We start from the raw sequence: 24,972 nt of genomic DNA on the forward strand, positions 1-24,972 counted from the left end.
ATGTTGTTTAAAGTTTGTAATAATGTTTTTTTTTTGTTTTTTTTTATAAAATCAATAATTATAACAAAACAAACAAACAAAAAATTAAAATATCAAAAGTGACGCTAAAGTGTAATATAAGATAAAATTCTTTTAGCTAATAATTTTTTGTTTTGTTTTTTAATTTTTTTTTTAAATTTGGTAATTATTTTGGTTATTGTTTTTAAATATACTTGCTATTGCAAGATGATAAATAAAAGTTTTTTAAATGTTTCTTTTATAATTTTTTTTTTTAGGCATCATATAACATCTTTTTTTTTACTTCTTTGAACATTTTTGATGGAAAAGTTACAATAATAAAAATTAAATTTTTTTTTTTTTTAACTTATTACATTTGTAAATAGCGATAATATCAAATGTAATTTTTACGCAAACTTTTTTATGTAATCGCCATTCAAACTTTGTAAGTGGTATTTTTAATTACTTCTTTTATCTTACCGCTTAAACAAATCTTATAATATCAATATATTTAAACAATAGACTTGTTTAAATAATAAAAAATGATTAAAAATGGCTTATGTGAAATGGCTTAGCATGTACCTTAATAACGCGCCAGTTTACGCTTCAAAACAAGGCCTGTATTTGTAATTTAGAGTGTTATGATATAACAATAAACTGTTAAATGTTTAAAAACTACATAACTGTCCACTTTAAAAAATTAGAATAAAAAAAATCAATCATAAAATTGTTATCTGAAATTTTTTCAATACGCATATTTGGTAACTTTGAACTAAAATTTTTTTCATAAGCTCTCTTCTTACAATATATAAAGTAACATCTTTAAGATTATTGAATCTTTCCTTACCAATTGTAGTTATCTATAGTTAAATATACCTTAGTAATCGTATAAAAGTTGTTCTTGATGGACAGCAACCTTTATTTTCTGTAACTTCAGGGGTACCTCAAAGTTGTATCTTTAGCTCTATACTTTTTTTTAATTTACAATAACCATTTCCCAAAAATTCTCACCTCTAAGGTGGCATTGTTCGCTGATGATACAACCTTTTATTTTTGTCTTGATAAGAAGCCAACACTCTCTGATTGCTTGGAGGAGACATTTGAGCTTGAAAAGGATCTCACTTCTGCTACAGCATAGGTTTCTCAGTGGCTGGTGAACTTTAACTCAGATAAAACTCAATTTTTTTTAGCTAATCATTATCGCAATAATCTAGATCTTCCTATATTAATAAACGGTAATGTACTTGATGAGTCATCTACCCTTCGTATTTTAGGATTGACTCTTACTACCGATCTTTCTTAGAAACCATATAATAAATAATTAACAAAAATATTTGGAGCATATTTTTTTTTATTAATTTAAATGTTGGTTGGGTCTTCTTCTCGGTTAATGTATTTGTTCTTTTTTGGACGCATTTTTATTTGTCTGAAATTAACAAGTGGAATATTTTTAATTAAATTTATATTGATACTTAACACTTTTTGATGCCCTCTCGGTTTCCGATATTTTTTTTCGGAGTTCCAGATCTAAGCAACGGGGAGGTGGGGCATCGTACATCTAAAATACTTATTGAATCAAATCTAACAAATATAGCTATTGTTAGTCGGCAAAAGATTATTTGTAAAATTTCAGGGCTGTACGATCAAAAGAATTGCTTCAGGAAGGAGCTGTGAAGTTTTGGCCTCCACAAAAAAAAAATCAAAAAATCAAAAAATGCGGACTCGTCAGTGAGTGAATAGAAAGCTATAAAAATCTATTGCAAAATTAGCATCTGCTAAGGTTGCATCTCTTCATCATGCTTGTCACTTTCTTACTCTGGATTCTATTCTTTATTTCTAATTCTATTTAAATCTCTAATTCGTCCTTGTGTTGTATACTGTTGCCATATCTGGAGTGGATCTTTGAATGATACTCTTTTTTTGAGACAAGGTGCAAAAACACAAACTTAATTTGCTTGTTTAGATGTGCACTCTGACGTCACACTGAAATAGCCTGCTGCTTGAGACTTCAGTATATACATTGACTCTCGAATAGCCTGACCCGCAATGGAGTGCTACTACATCGACTGAGGGTTTGGTATGGGGTAGCAATTTTCTTTCATTACTCTTTGTTTTTTTCTTTTTTTTAAAACCCAGTATGCTATAAAGATAATCAAAAATAGTGAACAAACGCTAATGTAAATACGCTATAAAAGAGTTTACAGTATGAAAAAGCGCGAAAATTTTATTGAATAAACAAAAATACATAATGACAAAAAATACATTATGTTTTTTGGTAAAATCAAGGTTGTGAAGCTGAGCTAGAGTTGCAGAGCTGCTATTTTTTGTTGGGGCCAAAGCCAGAGCTGGAGCCGCAAAATCTTGCGGCTCTCAGCTCTTAAAAAAATTTTTAATCATTATTGTTTTATAATTAATTTTTTTACTTTTACTTTTAAAATATTGGAAACTGCAACATAACTTATGTAACATTAAGGATTTTTTTTTTATCTTCAGTACGAATGAGGTAAAAACCTCAAAAAAATATTCAGGCGGCTATCCAAAATATGGGAATAGAACAAAAAGAATTCAAAAATATAGTTTGAAGTTTGCCAAATTTTGGCAAAATCTGGTGAGAAAATGCAACAACTTTCAAAACAACTTTAAAGGAAATAAAACTTTTCTTTTCTCCAAGCAGCATGGAAACTACAACACTTCCAATGACTCAAATTTTTTTGGTTATTAAAGTAAATTTTTTAACAGTCTTATCACAGAGCACCGCGTAAGAGCATTTAATTAGAAAGTTCACGCTTCCTTTCTTAACAATCTCAGCATCAAACTGTCGACAAGAACCGGCATCAAACTTGATTGCTCAACTTAGCATTGAACAGGTGTTTATTGTATTAAAACTTCTTACATCACACCAAAAGGAACCATATGACTTTAGATTTTATTGATGAATTGATGTTTCTTTTACAAATATGCATTTTTTTTAAGCTTTTGTTTTAGGCTAGAAATAAAATAGTCTTGTTAAAACCAGAAAATTTAAATAGTAGTACACTAATTGTCTTCTCCTTCAGTCTTAAAAAAATATTTATCTTTTTAAATTATTTTAAGGCTTGGAAACCGGTGGAAACCATAACCGGTAAACCGGTTTTTTTATTCAATTTTCCAGAAACGGAAACCGTTTTTTTTAGAAGAAAAAAACAGCAAAACTGATTGTTAATTAAACATTTTGATAAATACTTTCAATTTTCTACTGGTATTAAGTTATTAACAGATTTACCACAAATTTCTTTTATTGAGAAGTTATCAATTAATATTGAAAATACAAATATTGTGAGTATATTGAATTAATATTGAAAATACAAATATTGTGAGTATATTGAATTTTAAAAAGTACTTCGATAACGCATTTACTTTTATTTACTTCTATTTTTTTTTTTTTTTTACCAATTATCAATATATTACAGATATACAAAATATTTTAAAAATGTTTAAATTTTATAATATTTATAATATTCAAAACAAAACAACCCAACAAATATCAGCACTACTTACTTGAAGTATTTTGTCTACTTTTCTTTTTGACAATTTTTCTTATGTAAATTGTGATAACAATCTCAAATTAAAAATAATGAAATAAGAAAAGCAAATTTGTTGTTAACAAATTTGTTTTTGTAATGTTAAGAAATGCTGACTTTTGTATTACTTTAAATATTATAAATTGTAGCATGTTTGTACAATATTCTATTGTAAACAGACCACATTCATAAGCTGCAATATAATAAAAATAATAGATAAAAAATTTTCAGTTGAGAATCTTTAAATTAGTTAAAATAAGCTATTGTTTATAATTTATTGTATAATTCATTGTACTTATGTCACGACAATTGCAAAAGAAATTATGCCATAGAGAATTTGGAAAACCTATATGAATTGTACAAAACAGAGAGAGACAGAGAGAAATATATAACTGTAATAGAAATATAGTCGTCTTGATTTTACAAAAGTAATAAAATATTATTGTACATTGATAAATTTCATGTTTAATGATTAATGACAAAAATTAAGTTTTTTATTTTAGCCAAACTATGAACAGCAAAAGATCTGTAGTATGGCAAACATTTCAAAAAGAAACACCAAATATGGCAAAATGTACAATATACCATTCAGTTTTAAAATGTGCAGGTGGGAGTACATAAAATTTGGCAAACCATCTTCGAGCAAAACATAAGATTGAAATTAATAAAAATGAAGAGCCTAATTCAACTCAGCCACACAGAAAAAAGCAAAAACAAGTATGTTAAAATTCATACATAGAACGTCAATGGAAGAATTATTGGCCAAATGTGCAACGTATGATGGCTTTTCTATTCATGCCATGATATATTTAAGTGCTATTGCAGAATTTATTACAAAGCTGTTTTAGACACTTTTTACAAAATAGTATCTGTAGTTGATAAGCCAGTTGATAAAATATCAGATTCTGACAGTTCAGATTCTGATGAGGAAACTGAAAATCAGTTTTACTCTTTTTCTGGAGATCATAATTTAGATATAGATATTGTCAGTAATAATGAAATTGAATACAATTTAGAAGATGCAAACATTAATGATGTATTACAAAACTCAATAAAGATTATCAGATTTTTCAGAAGATCCCCAGTAAGAAACGACCTATTGCAACGATATGTTGAAGAGATAAATGGCAAAAAACTTTCACTTACCAGATGAACTCACTTAAACCTATGATGGAAAGATTTGTGCAAATTAAAGGTTGCATAAAAAACGCACTGGAAGAAATAGGGCATGAAGATTTATACAATGAAAAGGATTTTTCTATCTTGTTAAATTTGATTCAAATATTAAAGCCAACAGAATTGGCAGTAAAAGAACTGAGCAAAACCAGATCAACTTTACTCGCTGCAGAAGGAGTACTGACATTTTTATTTACTCAAATGAGACAAAACTGTACAAGTTTGGGAAATAAATTTTATAATTATTTGAAAATAAGAAATTCAGAAAGGCAAAATAAAGAATTAATTACATTGCATAAATTCCTACAAAGTGGAAATTTTCCAAAAACAGAGTAGGCGGAATTTCCATACTCGCCTAAGGTGGCTGCATTGTCCTTGGCAACAATATTAGCTGAAAGATTATTTAATGATCCAGATTTACAACCAACTATAAATGAGGATATGAACAAAAATCAAGTTGAGCTGATAACAACAGCATCAGGATCGCCATCTTTAGTGCAGCATTGCAGAAATCAATATCTGAAGTGTTGCAGGTTCCAAAAGCATGTGGAAAGGCAAATAAAGACAGTTTTGTTTCATCCTTTCAAAATGAACGAAAAATGTTAAGTGTCACTAAGATAAAATTGACAACTGTCCAAAACTTATTAAATGCTCTGGAATAGATACAACCTACATCAACAGAAATCGAGAGAGTTTTTTCAATCGCCAGGAAATTTCTGTACAAAATTACATTCTTCAATGAAATTTGATCTGTTGGATGCACTAGTCTTCCTAAAATATTACTTTATTAAAAAAAATGATTTTTAAGTGACAGTTGCTTTATTATGTGCGCTTTTTGCACTGCACTTTAAACTATTCTTATTGTTAAAAAAATGATCTTGCTAAATTTTGTTTTCTTAGACTTTTTTTTTGTTCTCTTCAGGTAACAAATCCAATTCCAGTTAAAAATTTCAGTAGGTTACGTTGGATTTTTAGATCAATAATAAAAGTTCGTTTTTGTAATACAAAAACCAGTGTAAAACCAGTTAACCGGTTTTACAACTTAAAAAAACCGAAAACCGGTTTTTGAAATTCTCTAGTTTTCTCCTAGCCCTAATGTAATTTTAGTTGCATAAATTGTACACAATAACTAGGAGCCAAGCCAGAGCCGTAAAAAACAATCATGGCTTCACAAGAGGAATAGGTGGAATAAACGCAGTTTGAAAAAATTAGATTTTTTCTAACTTTAGTTTTAAAGTTAATTCATTGTTAATAATTTTATATAAACAAAGTGAAAGTTTTTTAAACGAGCTCCTGATAGGCGGGAAAAACATTGCTTGATATAATAAGAATTTAAGCCAAACAACTATTTAACTTTGCTTTAAATTGTTTAATGATCTCAAAAGTTTGAGATCATTAAACGTTTAATGCAGCCTTTCTTTTTATTGGGTTCAGTAAAATATTTACTTTATATAAAAGCTTTTAAAGCAAAAAGTTTATTTGTCTAGTTTGAGTTATAACTAGTGTTTGATCACACTACAAAGCAATAGACTGAAATTTTTTTTAGTAATTTCAGTGGCTGAGTCAGTATTTTCAGTAGTCGAGTGAACTAGCCCTAAACCGCTGGAGAATTGTAATGCTGCACTGCTGTATATAAAACAAAAAACATATTTAGTTGCGAATAAAACACCACTGAAAATGTCATACTAAATTAACGATCTCTAGGGCTTTCAGCAGATACATTGATTTCAGCAGATACAGTTGAGGCATACACAGTATAAAAGATTTTTTTTTCTCAGCAAATTTTGTAGAAGAATTACAACTTTAAAAAGTGGCATGATACAAATTCTTACTCAACTGCCTCTTAGATAAATGTGTCCATACAAGTTCAAAGCAGCCTTACCAAGGATTTTAATCTTTGATTGTACCTTGCTGCATTACAGCCACATCTGTCTCAACAAAGAATTCAAGATTGAATGATATTTTGTAAAGAACACAGGGAATTGACTGTTAAAATGTGGCAACATGTCATCTTCTCAGACCAAGCACAAGTCAAGCAATTTGCAGCACACAAAGGTGATCTTCACCAGTCACGAAGCTCATGATTCAATCCCTGATACATAGCACCTTCTGTCCAGAAGCAATGTCCAACGATTATAATTTGGGGTGTAATCACTGCAAACTATGACAACCACCTTTTTTCAAATGAGTTGGTAATGTGAGACTTCCAAAATGGGTTGTTTATCTATTGATATTCCAAAATAATTGACAAATTTTTTGCAAAAAATAATTTTCTATTTCAGTTAATTCAAAGTAGTAAATTTATAATTTACCACTTGATTGTAAAAAAATATCATAAATATAACAAATTAAATTTGTGGTAAAACAAGATGCTAAATCATATTTTAATCAATTAAAAACTACTCAAATACAAATTTGAAAATATAATTCACCTGTCAAACTGTAGTTAAGTTAATTAAAAACAACTGCTACATTATTTGCATCACTATTATGTTTCAATGGGGTAGGTGTAGCTCATTAGCTGTATTAAAAGCAACTTTATATAAAAATTTCAATTTATAAAGTTAGAAGAAGCTCATAAACTTAGATGATAATCCTACTAGTGATAGTATCACAATAAAAGTTCTGATCTACAAAACAGGTTAACACTAGAAGGGCATCTGGTTATAAAATATTAACTTTTTTAGAATGTCATACTAAATAAGAAAATGGCATTATAGAAACCAAACTGCTCAAATGTGGACATGGGCATTAAAATTGAAATAAAATAATAATAGTCAATGCATAAAGTAATGTGAACTTCACTAAATAACAACAAAAACATTATTGCTAAATAATTTTTGAAAAGAGTACAATGGGAAAAAAATTCCATGCTAGTACATTTTTTATTCACATTTGTAATAATTGTATACATTGCAGAGGACCCAAATCTGGATAAAAAAAAACTTTTAAAACATTTATCAGATTTTCCCTATAATTACCAGATTTAGTATATTTCCTACTACAAATATAATGGTACCATTAGATTGTTTATTTGGTTGCTATGGATACCTTTATTCCAGAGCAAATAAACAAATTTTTTTTGAAACTTTTACTTAATTCAAATTTTTTTTAAAAAATGAAATAAAAAACTTTGAACAAAATCTTTACTCTAAGGATTTATAGGATTTAATTTTAATTAATTATATTGATGTAATTCGATTGTCCTTAGCAACCAAATAAAATTAACAAGATTTCATACAATTAGAGCTAAAGAATACTTTATAAAGTGTATGTAGGAATGCAAATAAGTTTGTATATTCACAAAAAACATTTATTTGTATAACATGCTTTATCTAATTACGTGAATAATAAATAGTAATAAAGTAAACAATATCTTGAATACCAACTAAAATCAAAACTATGCAACTGCAATTTACAAACATTTATGTATTCTAAAAAAATCTTCTAGCAGTGTTTCCATTATTTAATGAACAAGAGCCACCAGACGTACCAGCTTAACTTATTTGAAACCTTATTTGAATTTTCTGTTTTCATTGTTTTAATAATTTTCTTTTCAGATGGTGTCCTAGTAGCCCACTTTTTGAACATCAATTTAATTTTAAGAAGAAAATACATGTTTTTAGTCCAAGCATGGAGAGTTAAAATGCTAAAGGAGACTCATCTCTATCAATGGCACATTTTCAGCTGCATTAAGATCATTCATTTTTGTTAAATTGCATCCACAAACTGAACAACACTAACAAGATCTAGTTGCTGTAGATAATGCTGAAGCAACTTTGCAATCCACCATTTTTTGTTTCAGTATATATGAAGTTTCGTTAAGTTTTCACAAATTTTTAATCGAATTGATTCTCTTGTTCCAAAACTTCATCTTTTTAAAATGAGAATCTTATTGATCCGCAATATTGAGTTGATGATAAATATGGAGTAGACTCTATAATTTTTTTTTGTCGTTAATGTATCCAGACAACTAAAGTGGAACAAAACAAGAAATAAATAAACTAGCTTCTTTTAAAAGATTTTTGCTTTCTTTCTGAACTGTTACCTGAGTATAAATGCTTTGATTAGTTGATCCATCGAACTCATCTTTAGAATTTAATGTTAGTCTTTTAAGATCATTTATGAAACAAATAACTTGTTTTTGCAACTGTATTAGGCATATTGCTGTATGATCAACTAATGCTTGAAAGTTGATCACACAGCAATTCTTCTTCTGCCATATTTAAAAAGATTGCAACTACTTGCATATATCAGTTTGCCGATTAAATAAATAAAAAAATATATATATATATGTATATATATATATATATATATATATATATATATATATATATATATATATATATATATATATATATATATATATATATAAGATGATGAAATATTTTTGTATTTTGTACTACAATTGTCTCCTAAAATTAAAAAAAAAAAATCCTCAATTTCTAAGATATTTTAGGACTTTCAGATATTCTGGTGGGGAGGATACATCCTCCATCCCCCCTAGTTTCATCACTGAAATAAATAATTTAAAATTATTATAAGTATAAAAAAATATATAGCCTTCAAAATATGCGTAAGAGAAAAGGGCAAAATAGAGCACCAACTTTTCCTTGTTGTCCTTTCAAACAAAGTTTCTAAAAAAGTACACTTGCTACCAAAAATTATATTCAAAACTGGTTTAAATTTTTTTTCTTTATAAATTTTACATATTCACAACTATTTGATAAGTTGATAAGTTAATAAAAACATATAATCAATATCCCCAAAATTTATTCTACACTTTTGCTTGGTAAAAAATTACATTTTCTCATTTTCTTTCTTTTTTTTTTTTTTTTTTTGTTGCAAAACTTTTTTTGAAAGGATTTTTTATTGAGATTTTATTTAAATTAAATTCAAATATTTTTGAGGTCCACAATATATCAAATTATATTTTAACTGTTTAAAATATAATTTGATATATTGTGATTTAACAGACATGGATTTTTTTTGTTTTGTTCATCTATTGGCATTTTGTGCATTGGTATTTTTTTTTTTATATAATGAGCAATAAAAAGTTTTGTTAAAATATTATAAAAAATAAAAGTAAACTTACTTCCCCCTGCAATTTGCATTTGAATTTTAAGGAACTCCATTGGTGTAGTTATGACAACCTAAAACCAATCTATTTTCAGTTAAATCTAAAACTATTTATATTTTGCTAAAATACATAGTAAAAATATTTAAAGCAATTTATAAAATATAATAAATACTTGACAAAAGCCTGCAAACCCTCCAGCCAACATTTCATAATGCAATGGCAAAAATCCTCTGTATTAAAAAAGAACTGCAATTAAAACAATCCTTTTTCTTAAAAAAAAAATTCTATATAAACTAAAAAGTTTTGGAAGAAACAAAATAATCAAATACATTTATAAAAGTTTAAAAAAAAAATTACCCATGACTTGATCCCAAATACTGTCTGGCTTGATCATTAACAGCAAGTTTGATAGCTTTTTCAGGATTAACAAGCAACAAATTTACAAGAAGCCCTATACAAATTTTTTAAACAAAATTATAAAAATAAAATTAAAAAGATTAGAATTTGCAGAAAAGATTTGTTTGTTTAATACAAAAAATAGTTAATAAATTTTAGAAAAACAAACATTTTATATTCAAGTTACATATTTTCGAAAACATTAAACTATTTTTTTTTAAATGAATGTATGTGCAATATGTTAAAATTATAAATTAAATTATGTAAAATGTATAATAATATATTATAATAATATATTAAATGTAATAATTTAAAGCATTTCACATTATGATAAAATAGAACATTTGTAAAAATTTACAATACCTTTGTACAAGCCTCTAAACCCTTCAACTTGTGCAACTTTATACATACAATGAAAACTAAAAGATACAAAAATATTTTCATTGACACCAACATTTTTTTGCAATTTTTGTTTATAATTTTTTATAAAATTTATAAAAGACAATATGAAATATACTTTTTAAAATATAATGCTAGAATTAGATTTTAAAAAGTATATTTTTATCCATACACATTGTTATATTGTTTTACAACTCTCTCTCCTACTTTTGATACTGTTCGTTGATTTTGAAGTCTTGTTTTTGCAAGATCAAGTGGGAAAACACAACATGTGCCAATCATTCCAGCGATCGCTCCATTTACTAACTTTGCAGGAAAGCTTAAAAATGATAATAAAAAAACTCAAAAAAATTTTTTTACGAACTTTAAACTAAAAAAAAATTCACTAATACATAATTACAAAAAAAAGCAAGCAAATATACCTTGGTTTTCTCTCAGTCATTTTTTTTTAGATTCTACACTATGTATTAATTGAATACTTATTTAGGTATAATTTAATAATTACGAAGCTTAGTAAACTTAAATAAACTGTAGACAAATGTTTGTATATACAAAATAGATGTCACATATGGTGTGGACGTCTAAATAAAATACATACACTTTTTATTTTCTTTAACTAAAACAAGCAAAAGACTTTACAATAGCAACAGCTTTGATTTTTTTAATACAGGTAAAAATAAATCCTTTTTATTTCCTTATCTTTTTAAATAATGAAAATAAGTTTTCATTAGATACAAAAGTTAATCGCCCAAAAAAAAATTTTTCTTTTAGGAGGTGCCTCTGAGAAAATTCTAAATTTAACGACTTCTATTAAATCTGCTTTTGATGTGAATTGAATAGGTATTATTTACTTATTTATATCGCAGTTTATAAAAATTGCACAGACGTCCGTTAGAAGTAGGATGCTTTTTGAATATATAAGAATATTAAGAATATATTCATATTTCAAAGTTTTATCTATTAAAAAGGACTTTAACATTAAATTTTGGTGTAAGCACGCGTACAGTTATGAAACTACGGATTATGAATTGTAAATTCTATTTGTCTAAATTGTAGTTAACTCGTGCTTACAATAAAATTTAATTAAAAAAATTGTTTTCAAACTATTAGATAAAACATTTAAAATTTCAACGATAAAATTTTTAAACGATAGATGAAACATTTAAAAATTTTAAATCATATATTTAACTTTGAAAAAAATGTTTAAACTTCTGTTTGAACTTTCCTCCTAGATTTGGACATTGAATTCAATGACCGAAACACGATTTCGTTTTAAATTAGTTTAGTCACACTTTTGATAGTATAATTCGAATTATGAAATTGAAATGAAGGAGCTATGCTATGCTTTGGAAATTTTGCTTATGATAATTTATTATTTAAGAATATTCTATCATGCCTAGTGGATGTGAAGAGTGAAAAGTAAAAAAGATAATACGTGAACCACTAAAATCACTATCTAGATCCTTTCTTCAATATGTTACGAGACCAAGTGATGACCAAGGCCCTTCAAAGAACGTTGTTCCTCAAGCTACAATTGATACTGATTCTAGCAGTGATTCAATGCTAGCTGTGAGAATTTTTCAATAGAGCAAATAAGTCCGTAAGTGTTACAGAAACACATGAAATAGCAGTGGATAAATTTGAAACAGAAGTTGATGGTAAAATAGTTATTGCCATAACAATGTAAATGTGATGATGAACAGAGACGATTCTACGAATAAAATGAGGGGGGGGGGGATTCTAAAAAGTACCGACTGTTTCCTAGATAATAAATAAGGTCCCCAAAACTAAAATTAAACCGACTGAATTGTGTCAAATACCCGACTATATTCGTCAAAAAAAACAGACTATTACTTGAAAATCACCTTCTTAGGGGAGGGGGTGGAATAACCCCGACACTCCCATAAGAAGGTGATTCTTTGCCTTTTAAAGGGGAAAAAAGTTGATAAGCTTCTCCCATTTAAAAAATATAGAAAGTGATAGACTTGACATAATGATGTGCATACCTGGAGGTTATGATAATGCTGCCACAATATCTTGAATCCATAGAAGTGTTCAGGCCACTCTAAAAAGAAAAAAAAGTTATTTTTAATGGATGTGTAGACTATTCGCTTAACTTGTGTTATCAGCACTCTTTTGCTGAAAATGTTTAGTATGTAAAATTTTTTAAACTTTTGAAAGAATATATTTTTTCTTTGCTACTTTTACCCATCGATAGGATATTTAAATTGAATGCACAGCAATCTTGGTCAAAAGTTATCAATAACATGCTGGGGTGCACATCTTGCTGCTTTTAAACCGGTGAAACATAAGTTTGATGAATGTGTGGCGGCAATTGAAGCTCAATATGATCCTCTTAAAATTACGGAAACTAGAGGTTCAGCTTAAGGTCTTTTACTTGCTGTCTGTGATATTACATTTTTAAGCTACCTGTACTTTTAGGCAGCTGTACTTGAGGAAGTTGATCTTGTACAGCAGTATCTTTAGATTTGGCTCTTGATAAAGTGGTTACCAACCTAGAAGCAATTAAGGAAGTAGTAAATTTTTTTAAAGCTGTTTAAACTAAGAGTCTTCTATCAGCAGCCAAAAAAGAGTTTCTAGTCGTGTTAGTTCAAAAATTGACCATTTTTTACGTCAAATCATCCGAAGTTGAGCTTTTAAATAAAATATCAAATATCAATAAGAAGACACGTTAAGGCAGCACAAAGATACATGAAAGCTGAGAAGACCCAGAAGACAAATATTAATCCCCACACAATTAAACACACATTAATTGTCTTTGCAATGAAATCGCAAATGGCGGGCGCTTATTTCAACGGTTCAAATAAAGTTTTTAAAAAGGAAAAATAATATGATAATATGAAAGAAATTGAATGATTGAATTAAGTAAATATTAAAACAAGAAAAAAAGAGGTAAAGAATAACAAGGAAATGAAAAAAATTTGAAAGAAAAGAAAGTAAAAGAAAAAGGTTTAAAGGAAATAAGAAAAAAAAACTAAAAATCGAATAAAAAAGAAAAAAAATACAAGTATGTAAATAAAAGAAAACAAAAAAAAACAAACTAATATATCCTATTAAAATAATAAAACTATATTGGAAAAGTAAGGAAGATTCTTTGTTGTATTGTGTTATTGTTTGTTTTTATTATTCCTTTCTTGTCTCTTTTTTTCTTTTTTTTTGCGTTTTGCTATGTCGTAATATTGTAACTTTTTTTTTTAGTTTGTGTATATATATCGTATTTATTATACAAAATGATACTTATTTTACACTATTTTATCACGTGATATGTTTTCAATTTTCATTTTTTTCTCTCTTTCGCACACTTTCTTTATTTCAACATTGTTCATTCATTATTACTTCATTCATTCATTATAAACACTTTATACTTATAATTGTTTTTTTTGTGTTGTGTTTTCGTTTTTTACGTGTTTTTTCGTATCTGATGCTGAAGTCTTATAACGGTCATATTATTATTGCTTGATTTTAATCGTTATTATTATTATTATTATTGTTTTTTGTTATTTTTATTACTATTATTATTAATATTATTTTCTAATATATTACTGTTATTGTTACGTAAACTCTATCATTGTTATTATATATTGTGTTGTTATATATTATAATCAAATATTATTTTAACTATATTAATAAGGTTATTAGGTATATTTTATATTTTCTTCGTTTCTTTTTTTTAATTATGTTAATTTATATTTTGTATAATTTTATAAAATATTGTTGTTGTTGATTTTATTTTGTTTGTTTTATTCAGGTGTCACTCCTTTGACTAGTTTTTAACAATATGAGTAACACCTAACCTGATTTGTAAAATTATTATTAAATTTGTAATTTTAAAAATTTGGTTAAATAAATAAATTACAAAAAAATTGTTGTGCTAATGAAATGTTATTAGTGTTGAGAGTAAATGAGATGCAGAGAAAGTGTCAGTGAAGTAGTTACCATGTGGTCTGTATTATTAGCGAGAGAAACATACATTATAGATATATGTGTTATGTGAATGTCTCACAGATTGTATGGATTTGTGCCCTATGGTACAGTAGGAACATAAGAAGACCTCCAGCTCTTATTCGAGACTGGTACTTCACAAGAGGATCCACTCTGGGTGTACACCAGGGTATCTTTTTGTTAGAGTATCCTTTTGTGTTATCCCAAAAGAACTTTTTTAAGGGTATCCCATCAGGACAGTTGTCACAGATCTCTTCATTAACACTGAGACCAGAGAACACCTAGTGGAGTTCAGTACAACTTGCATAAAATCGCAAGTGATTTTTTGACATTAGTGACTGTAAATGTTGTGATTTTTTGCTGTATGACGAAGGTTGGTGAGATTTTTAAACTGTAATAATTTCTTATAGCTGTACATGTGATGTAAATAGTCAATCTAGCGTATGTGTGTATGCATACTGTAGTGGCATGTGTTACTAGTATGAGTATTTAGTATAAAACTAGTTAAAAGTCATTTAAACTGGTATAGTGCGAGTTAAACGTGTATTCTAGTAGTTAAAAGTCATTTAAATTGGTATAATGTGAGCTAAATGTGTATTCTAGTAATTATCAAAAAAATATATATACAGTTACTATTAAAAAAATCTAGATTATTTAAATAGAATGATAACATTTTAGCAAAAATATCTTGTATATACACTTTACGACAGGTGGCTTAAAAAATTTTAAATTTTATAGAGATTTGTATTCTAATAGGTAAAGATATGTAACTTGACTATATATGTCATGTGACTGTGATGTTATAAACAGTACCCGAGGTGGAGTGAAGTTATTCGTTCTATAGAGAGTTAGTACGTAAGTTCTGATTCTCTAGGATGTATAAAAATAATCAGAAGTGAGGTAGGATTTTTTTAATAAGTAGTTATTATATTATATATTTATATTATAATAATTATACAATTTTTACTAGAGTTATTCTTTATATAAGTAGTTATTAACTTGTTTGTGTAATTAGTTGGATGAATGTGTACCTCAAAAACATGTATTGTGTTGACATCTATAACATGTACTTATCGCAGTATATTATTAGGATTGGTATTAGTCGTGAACCATTTTATTGACTAAATCGACTTTTAGTTGATTAGTTGGATATCCATAGTCGATTAAATCGGTTATTTGATTTTTCAAGTCAACTTTTATTCGATTAAGTCAAATTAAGTTGTTTAAACAATAATTATTTTGCAAACATTTTATAAACGATTGTATATTATCTATAGTAAAGGAACACTCGGAAAAGGTCTAAAATGATTAGGCAAAGTCTACGGCACTGGGTGATGCCAACTCCAATTACGCAACTGCATAGTGTAACAAAGTTTTATGCAGTAGCATAATGAAAGATTTTTTGTAAGAATGGAGCATTATTTATGGTATAATAGCATAAACTAAAAACTGATTAACTAAAAACTGAATAAATTAGAACTAATTAAAAAAGCAAAAAAGCAAATAATATCATCTACACAGTTTCGTAAAATTTACGTATAAATAAAGCTATAAAGTAGTAAATATAATAAAAAAGTAAAAACTTATTATTAAAATTACTTAGTATTAAAACTTTAATAATATCCAATCAGCATTTTTGCAACTTCATAAGCAGTATTTGTAGTTGAAACAAATATCTTGTGAAAAGTTGTACTCTTTTATGTTATATACAGTTTAAAACTGTTGGAATCATAAGGCCCAAAGTTTTATAGGAAATTTTCAGTTAAATTTTTTGTTTAAATTCACTCTTGAAGTGTTACAAAATATTTTGTGTTTGTTTTTCAAAATATTGTGAGTTTGAATCTTCACTATTTCATTAGTAATTCGTATTTTTAATTTAAAAAAAAAGCATAAATTAGTTAAAAAAAAATAATTTATGTTAATAAAATATAAAAAACCTAAACATTTATATATTTTATCATAACCCACAGTTCTTCAAAAAGGATATAAAATGACCAAAAGCATTTATTCATTACAAAACAGCATATTTAACATAATTTTAGATTTAAAGTTTTCAGGAAATTCAGTTTAGGTTAAAAATTAAATTTAATCACACTGATCGTCGTATCACTAGTTGGTCAATGCAAGTTTGGACCAACTAGTCACTTTCATTACTAATTAGATCAGTCTTATTTGAATGTACTTTTTTGTGTGTTTCATTGTAGATTTTTATATTTGCATAACAAACATTAAAAATTAGTAGACCACATATGTACACATTTTTTTTTTTTAGGTGCCCCAAGAAGTTTTTACGGTCTTATCACAGAACACCGCCGGTGAGCATTTAATTTGAAGTTCACGCCTCCTTCCTAACTGATGTCGCAAAACTTGCCCAGAGGTGGGTTTGAACCAGGGATCCTTTGTTTCTAAGGCAAGTGCGCTACTACTGCGTCACGGCTGCTCAATATACACAATGTATATTACGGTTCAATTACTTACAATTACTGCTCAATATACACGGTGCAATATACACAATGTATATATACACGGTGCAATATACACAATATACAATATGCACATATACACACGGCTGAAGTAGAATGACAAATTATCTTTCAAAATAAGAAGTCATATTTTGAATCAGTTGGAGCTTGAAGAAAATCATTAACTCCTTCTGGAAGTAAGGTTTTAAATTTTGAGAACTAGCCTGAATCATGCTACTGATTATTAGATTTAATGAACACAAAAGTTAGCGTAACACATCATAGTTTGTGTTCAAACGAATACATTTTCGTTTGTAGTTTTCACGGACATATAAAATCCTTGTTTTTTGCATGCTGTGCCTCCTTAGAGAGCATGTCAATAAGCAAAATCATTCTCATCACAACCTCATGTTCATGAAGTAATATCTCAAACCTTGTGGAATGTAATATCATGGGTGGCTCTACACAACCCAAATAGCAACCTAAAATAGACAATCAATCATGTAACTAAAAATTTGAATTTTTTGACAGATGCATTTCTTGGCCGCGTTGATGACAATGTGGCCAAGACGACATGCAACTTTTTTAATAGTAGTACATCCAACTTTAAAATTTCATTCACAACCCTTTACATATTGAAAAAAAACAACGAACTGTATTCCCAACATAGAATGTCCATGAACCACCAGATCTGGGCATATCAATAATTAATCCAAGACAATTTTGAAGGGCTTCTTGATTTCTTTTTTTGTTTGTTTTCACTAATACCTTTTTTTATTTGGTCGCGCCTGTCACTTCTATTTATCCAAAATGTAAGAAATGTGTAGGCAACATTTGCTTGTTCCAATCCATGCATATAACAATGGCAAGTTGTACTGCAGATCAGAGTTGTTTGCATTTTCATTTTTTGCGACCATTTTTAAAAATAGTATTTATCTCTTTTGGTTTTACTGCCGCACACAGCAGGACAGTAATAAATTAGTATCGGCTGATAAGGCTGTTGTTACTTATTTTTTCAATCTGCTGATGTTATCTCAATGAGTTTGTTTTCTTCTTCTATTGAAATAGCTGTAATTTGGATAATAAATTTAAAATCGACGACAGTTCACGGTTGAAGATGACTTATGATTGTACCAAGTTATTTTTTTACAGCCATCATTAAAGCAAGATAGTTCCAGTGGAACAAGGCATGTAAGAAATTGACTTTGTTTACTTTCAAGGTGTCTTTCACAATAAATTGTAGTCTTCTTCTTTATTTCAGGCCATAGAGCTTCTTGTTTACAAGAAGAAGCACTATGACCTAAAAGCCATTAGAGACTTACTTTGGCTAAAAAGTCTGACACAAAAGTTTCCGTTTCTGGTGGCATGCAGTTTTTTTCATCTCTTATAGAATTGTAAGTTGGATAAATGTTTCACTCAATAGTCATGGCTTCATTTTTTCAGTGTTTGGTAGTCCAACTTAGTTAACCCACAATCCAGTAAATAATTGCAAAAATTTGTGGGAGAATAAGGTGTTGCCACTTTTTGGCTTCTTGTTTTAAAAGATAGCAGATAAGATTAGCTCTTTTGATATTCTTGGCTGGTTTTCAGTTCCAGACTCATTCTATGCTTGATTTTTTTGCTGGCATTTTCAAATTGTACTTTTGGCCTTCCATGGAAATAGAAGTAATTGGGGGCAGTTGTAGCGGTAGTAGCACTTCTTTGTTTACAGCAATTTAATTTTTATTTAACTAATCCATAGACTTTTTTAAAATACTGTGTAAGTACTATATACAGTCCTCCATCGATTTTCATAACTCTTAGTGAATTAATTTAATTTTTCACAGCTGATACAAAGCATATCCACTTTTAGTTTGAAACTTAAATTAAAAGTTACTCTTGAGCTTTAGAATTCCCCTTTCTCCTTTATTACCCTGACCACAGCCGAGCAAAACACGTCAAATTGCAATTAATGTGTCAAATTAATGTGTAGCTTGAAGAGGTCTGTATAGGTCTATAAAACCAAGTATTTTGTCTTCCTAATATGTTAAAGAACAGTCTATGACCATTCATTTGCTGTGCTAACCACCCCCAAAAAAGATGAATTTATTTTGACACATTTAAATAACAAAGTTAAACTTATGTTATGCATTTTCTAATATACATTCATAAGTGTGACTGATGTATAATAATTTTTAAATGTTAAACAAACACAAAATTTTGGAAATATTTAACTACAAATATAATAAGATAACTCCAGAATTTTAGTTATTTTTAGTTATATATATATATATATATATATATATATATATATATATATATATATATATATATATATATATATATATATATATATATATATAAATCTAATAATCAGTAGCATGAATCAGGCTAGTTCTCAAAATTTTGAATTACGAATTAAAAAACTTAAAAAGCAGTGAAATTAGTCTTTCAATTTTAAAAGATGAAAATTTATTTCTAAAAGAGGAGTTATCAAAGTTCAGGAAAATTATTGCCGTTTTTATCGATAAGCTAGAAGTCAAATCAACCGTGACTGATTTAAAATCAACTCAAAACTTAAACTTTTTAAACGATTTTGATTTTAATAGTCCATTAAACCAAAACTCAATTAATTCACCAAAAGCTGAAACCATTAATGCTTTTCGGCAACAAGAATGTAGTATTAAAATTATTGATAGTAAAAGTAAAGAGAATAAAGACCGTTTAAATAATGACTTAGCAGATGTTCGCCGTCAATTAAACATTAAATATTTAAATTTAAAAAAATATAATATTCCTGAATCAGCTGTATCCTCAAATTCAAACAATAATAAAACAATGCCTAATTCAATAAATAATTTTGAAAATGTAACAAATCAACTCGTCTCAGTCAGAAAAGATTATCAGTCAGACTTTTTAAAGTATAAAAATCTTTTATCAAATGGTGTTGTTTCGACTTCAAGTTCCCTTAGTACAAAAGCGGTTGGAAATGTAAAAAATACAAAAAATCAAATAAAAAAAGTAAACAATGTCACTAAAATAATCAATCCTCGTAATAACCGAACAGATGAATATAAATGGCCAGTAAGAACGACGCTAATATGTGGAGACTCTATTTTGATGGGGATTAACGAAAAAAAAATGAATAAGCTTGGAAAAGTAAAAGTAAGAGTATTTAGTGGTGCTACCATTGAAGATATGCATTATAACCTAGTTCCACTTTTGAAAAAAGAACCTTCAAATATTATCCTGCATGTTGGAACTAATAATTGTACAAATGATTCGTCTGAATCTGCTTTGGCAAAATTAAAAGATCTTGTTTCCTTCATTTCAAAATCTAACCTTTCATGTTCAATAGTTTTATCTACACCAATTCGTCGTTTCAATAATGCTAAAGCTCAATTAACGTCGCTACACTTAGCCAAAAAATAAAACTAACTAAATTTAATATTATTGATAACTCTAATTTGTCTAATGAACACCTTGGGCTACGTGGTCTTCACCTAAACACACGAGGATCAGGTAGACTTGCCATGAACTTTATTGCATATCTAAAGTCTATTTGATAGACATTCCCCTATAGATTCTATCACCAATCTACCTTACCAAGTACTATTGAAGAAATTAGTCTAAATTCTGATTTGGATAAACTAAGGGCCAAATATCCCAAAAATATCAGTTTAGCATTTTTAAATACTAATTCAATTCATAATAAATTTTCAGATTTTATTACCTATATAAATAAAACTGTTGATATACTTATATTAGGTGAAACCAAGTTAGATGACTCCTTTCCAATAAATCAATTTTTATATCCAGGTTATAATACGCCTTATCGGCTTGATATCTCTCAACATAGTGGAGGTCTTCTTGTATACATAAATGAAAATATCATTTCTAAAAGATTAGCTAAAAAGGATTTCCCCAGAGACATTCAAATTATCACTTTTGAAATTAAATTAAGAAGGCGGAAATGGCTCATAATAGCCACTTATAAACCCCCAAATCAGAATTGTGACTATTTCTTCAATCACCTTAAAGGAGTGCTTGAATTTTATTTGCAATCATATCTTGATTTTATTCTAATAGGAGACTTTAATATACAACCTTCAGAAAAAAAAATGAAGGAATTCCTTCAACTTTATCAATGTATTAATTTAATTAAACAACCAACTTTAAATCGGTCAATAACCCTTTCTGTATAGACCTTATCCTTACTAACAGAAAGCTGAGCTTCCAACATTCAAATACCTTTGGTACGGGTGTGAGTGATCATCACCATTTAATATACACCATGCTAAGATCCACTTTTTGTAAGTTACCACCTAAAAAACTTATTTATAGATCGTTCAAAAATTTCTCAAGTGAGATTTTTGCAAAAATACTCCGTTTCAACTTAAAATCTTGTTATGATATTAGTACTTTTAATGAGATATTCAGCAATTTGCTTAATATTCATGCCCCTCTTAAATCAAAAATCCTAAGAGGTAACAATAAACCTTTTATAACTAAAGACTTACGAAAAGCAATTATGCTCCGCTCTTCATTATATAAAAAATTTTTAGTTGATAAATTAGATTTTTCAGCTCTAATGTACAAAAAACAAAGGAATTTGGTGGTTAAGCTTAACCGAAAAAATAAGAAGAAGTACTTTGAGCAAATCAATTCACATTCGACTTTAAATACATCTCTCTGGAAGCTAACTAAGCCTTTCTTTTCGGACAAATCTACAAATTCTAATGAGTGTATCACTTTGACTGAAAATGGCAACATTATCTCAGACAGTTCTTTGTTGAATAATATTTTTAATAAATATTTCATAAATGTTGCATTGCCATCAAGTATGGCCGACCATATTAAATGGTCTTTTTCTCCTTGCACTTCAGACCCAGTTGAGTCAACTATAAAAAAGTATGTTGACCATCCTAGTATAAGAAACATTAAAAAAAAATTCAAAATGAATGCACATAATTTCAAGTTTCATTGTATTACACCTGATGATATTACAAAAATTATAGGGTCTATGAATGAAAAAAAAAAACAAGCGGTGAAATACCAATTTTTATGTTAAAATCTTACTTAATATACTTTAGGGATAGTCTTACAGATTGTATCAATAATAGCATCTTAAATGGAACATTCCCGTCATTTCTAAAAATGGCGGATGTTTTACCGTGTCTTAAAAAAAATGACCCAACAGATAAGGCTAACTATCGCCCTATAAGTATCCTACCCGCTCTCTCCAAAGTTTTTGAAATAATCGTTTATGAACAGATTTTGTTATTTATGGAGCCAAAATTTGACAAACTTTTGTGTGGTTTTTTTGTATTGAATAAATCCTTCATAAATCCACAATTTATGAAGGATTTATTCAATACAAAAAAACTTCCTTTTAAACTTCGTTGTAGCAAAAAGATGATTCTACCTTCAAATTGCTCCAAATATAAGGATACATGTTGTACTATATTTAGAGCCATTTTGTTATGGAACACTCTAGATAACAAGACCATGTCCTCTAAAAGTTCTGAGGTGTTCAAAAAACATATTAAAAATTGGTATGCAAAAAATTGTTATTGTAAAATCTGTCGTTTTTAATTACTATTTTTATTTATCCTGACATTATAATACAATATTTACTCATTTTCTGTAATGAAACGGTTATAATTTGAATTTGAATTTGAATATTTTTAATGTTATTTGTAATTTATATTATAATTTTGTAAATTGTAATTTATTTATTTGATTTTTTTTTGTTTATTTATTATTTATTGTTTTTAACGATTTTTATGTGAGTGTGTATTGTCTATAATTTTTCTAGATCTATCAAAAGCATTTGATACTGTCAACCACAAGATTCTAATTTATAAACTACACAATTATGGAGTAGTTCACTCCAATTTAAAGTGGCTGCAATGTTATTTACAAAATCGTAAACAAGGAGTACCATATGACTTAACATGTTCCCCATTTGAATCAATAAATTGCGGAGTTCCCCAAGGATCAATACTTGGACCCCTGCTGTTTTTAATTTATATTAATGATATTTATTTGTCTTCAAAAATACTTAATTATATTATTTTTGCTGATGACACAGATGTTTTCTTTTCTGACTCAAATTTAAAAAATATTTTTTATATTGTAAACACAGAATTAATATATCTTAATGAGTGGTTTGAAGCAAATAAACTTTCATTAAATATTGAAAAAACGAAATATATTTTGTTTGCTAAGTCATCTAAATCCGAGAACCTTCCACTCAAATTACCTGAACTAACAATTAACAATATTAAAATAAAAAGAGTTTTTTCAATGAAAATACTCGGAATAATTTTCGATGAGAATTTAAATTGGAAAAGCCAAATAAAGCTAGTCGAGAACAAAGTTTCAAAGACCCTGTGGATTATGTACAAGACAAAACATCTTTTAAATAATTTATGTTTAAAAAATTTATACTTTTCATTTATACATAGTCATATTAACTATTGTAATATTGCCTGGGCAAACAATCATTTATCTTTCCTAAAAATTATTTATACAAAACAAAAGCAAGCAAGTAGATTAGTTTTGGGCGCAAGTAGATACGAAAGTTCCGAGCCGTTACTCAAGGAAATAAATGCTCTAAATGTATACAAACTAAATATATACCATAACTTGTTATTTATGTTTAAACTTCAAAATGAAATGATTCCAAAATATTTTTTTAAAAGTTTCACTCGAATTAATCATAAATATGAAACAAGACATTCAATGAGAAATTACTACATCCCACTAAGATCACTCTGACTTCTCGACTATATGCCGGGGACCACGCTCGTGGAATTCGGTTCTTGACGAAAATATGAAAAAAATAAAATCTGTTGCTACATTTAAAAGAACTATAAAAAAACACTTACTAAATTTAAACATTACGTACATTATCTCATTTTTTTAAAAAAAATCGAAAAAATTTTGTATTTTTAATTTTTTATGTACTTTATTTAATTTTAATATTGTATGGAATATGTATATGCATATGAAGCGAATTAAATTTTTTTTTTTGTTTTGTTTATTGTCTTTAATATGTATACGAATATGTACAGATTTGTAATTTTTTATTTGTTATTTTATATTTTAACTTTATCTTAAATTTCTTCTTTTTTTAACTTTAAGTTCTTTTTTTAACTTTAAGTTCTTTTTTAACCTTCTAAAATTTCTAACCAAATTTTTTTTTTATTTTTTAAACTTATTAATTTCACTCTTTTATGTAATATTGGAAGATGTAAAATTTAATTGTATTTTTTTTTTGTATTTCACAAAAGGGCTTGGTGATAAGTCATTTTGACTTCTACTTGCCCCAGTCAGCTTGTAATTATATATATTTGTTTAAATTTATAGATAACATTGTAAAATGTGTAAAATGACGAAATAAATAGAAATTCTATTGTTGTTTTTTTAATAATTGTTAAATGTGTTTTAATTAGTTTATTCTTGTTAAAACTATTGTAACCATCAACAAAAAATAAAGTTTTTAAATTAAATAAATTAAATTAAACCAGTCAAATTAGCAGCAGAAGCACTTTGCCGACAAAATGCAACTCTTCTTACTGCTGAAGGAATTTTCAAGTTTCTTGTGAACAGGCTGAAACAACAAGATTCACCTCTTTGCATTGCAATGAAGAGTGCAATTTTGAGACGTTTTAAAGAGAGAAGGCAGAGCAATCTTGTAAGCTTGTACAGATATTTTTCCAATCCAGAATGCTTGTCCGACATTGAAGAGCATAAAGTTTTCAGTATGCCTCCGAAGTCTGTACTTCAAAAGATCGCCAAAAACTTGCTGTCTAGGCTTTTTCCAACAAATCCAGATGACCTGGAGTTTATTCAAGAAGTGCATGGCTCAGAAACTCTTGACGAAAATCCACTTTCTCTTGAAGAGGAACTCGAGGAAGCAATTCAGCATTCGGCCAAAAAACAGCGACACAAT

At 27.8% G+C, this 24,972-nt stretch overlaps 1 protein-coding gene across 2 annotated transcripts in view; it reads right to left on the reverse strand.

Moving 5' to 3' along the window:
* Positions 1-24,972, reverse strand: part of LOC100201695 (mitochondrial glutamate carrier 1) — a 52,847-nt gene that overhangs the window by 23,296 nt on the left and 4,579 nt on the right. Inside the window, exons 2-7 of one of the 2 annotated variants that reach the window (XM_065812803.1) lie at positions 12,615-12,673; positions 10,781-10,927; positions 10,573-10,628; positions 10,171-10,264; positions 9,986-10,043; positions 9,829-9,886 (exon numbers count right to left, since the gene is read on the reverse strand). In XM_065812803.1, coding sequence (XP_065668875.1) covers positions 9,829-9,886; positions 9,986-10,043; positions 10,171-10,264; positions 10,573-10,628; positions 10,781-10,927; positions 12,615-12,673 — 472 coding nt within the window. Of the gene's footprint in view, positions 1-9,828; positions 9,887-9,985; positions 10,044-10,170; positions 10,265-10,572; positions 10,629-10,780; positions 10,928-11,030; positions 11,418-12,614; positions 12,674-24,972 lie in introns of those variants that run through there. The other variant, XM_065812804.1, reaches the window with a different exon arrangement.

Source organism: Hydra vulgaris, chromosome 12 (genome assembly GCF_038396675.1).
Source record: "Hydra vulgaris chromosome 12, alternate assembly HydraT2T_AEP".
NCBI classification, from domain to species: Eukaryota; Metazoa; Cnidaria; class Hydrozoa; order Anthoathecata; family Hydridae; genus Hydra; species Hydra vulgaris.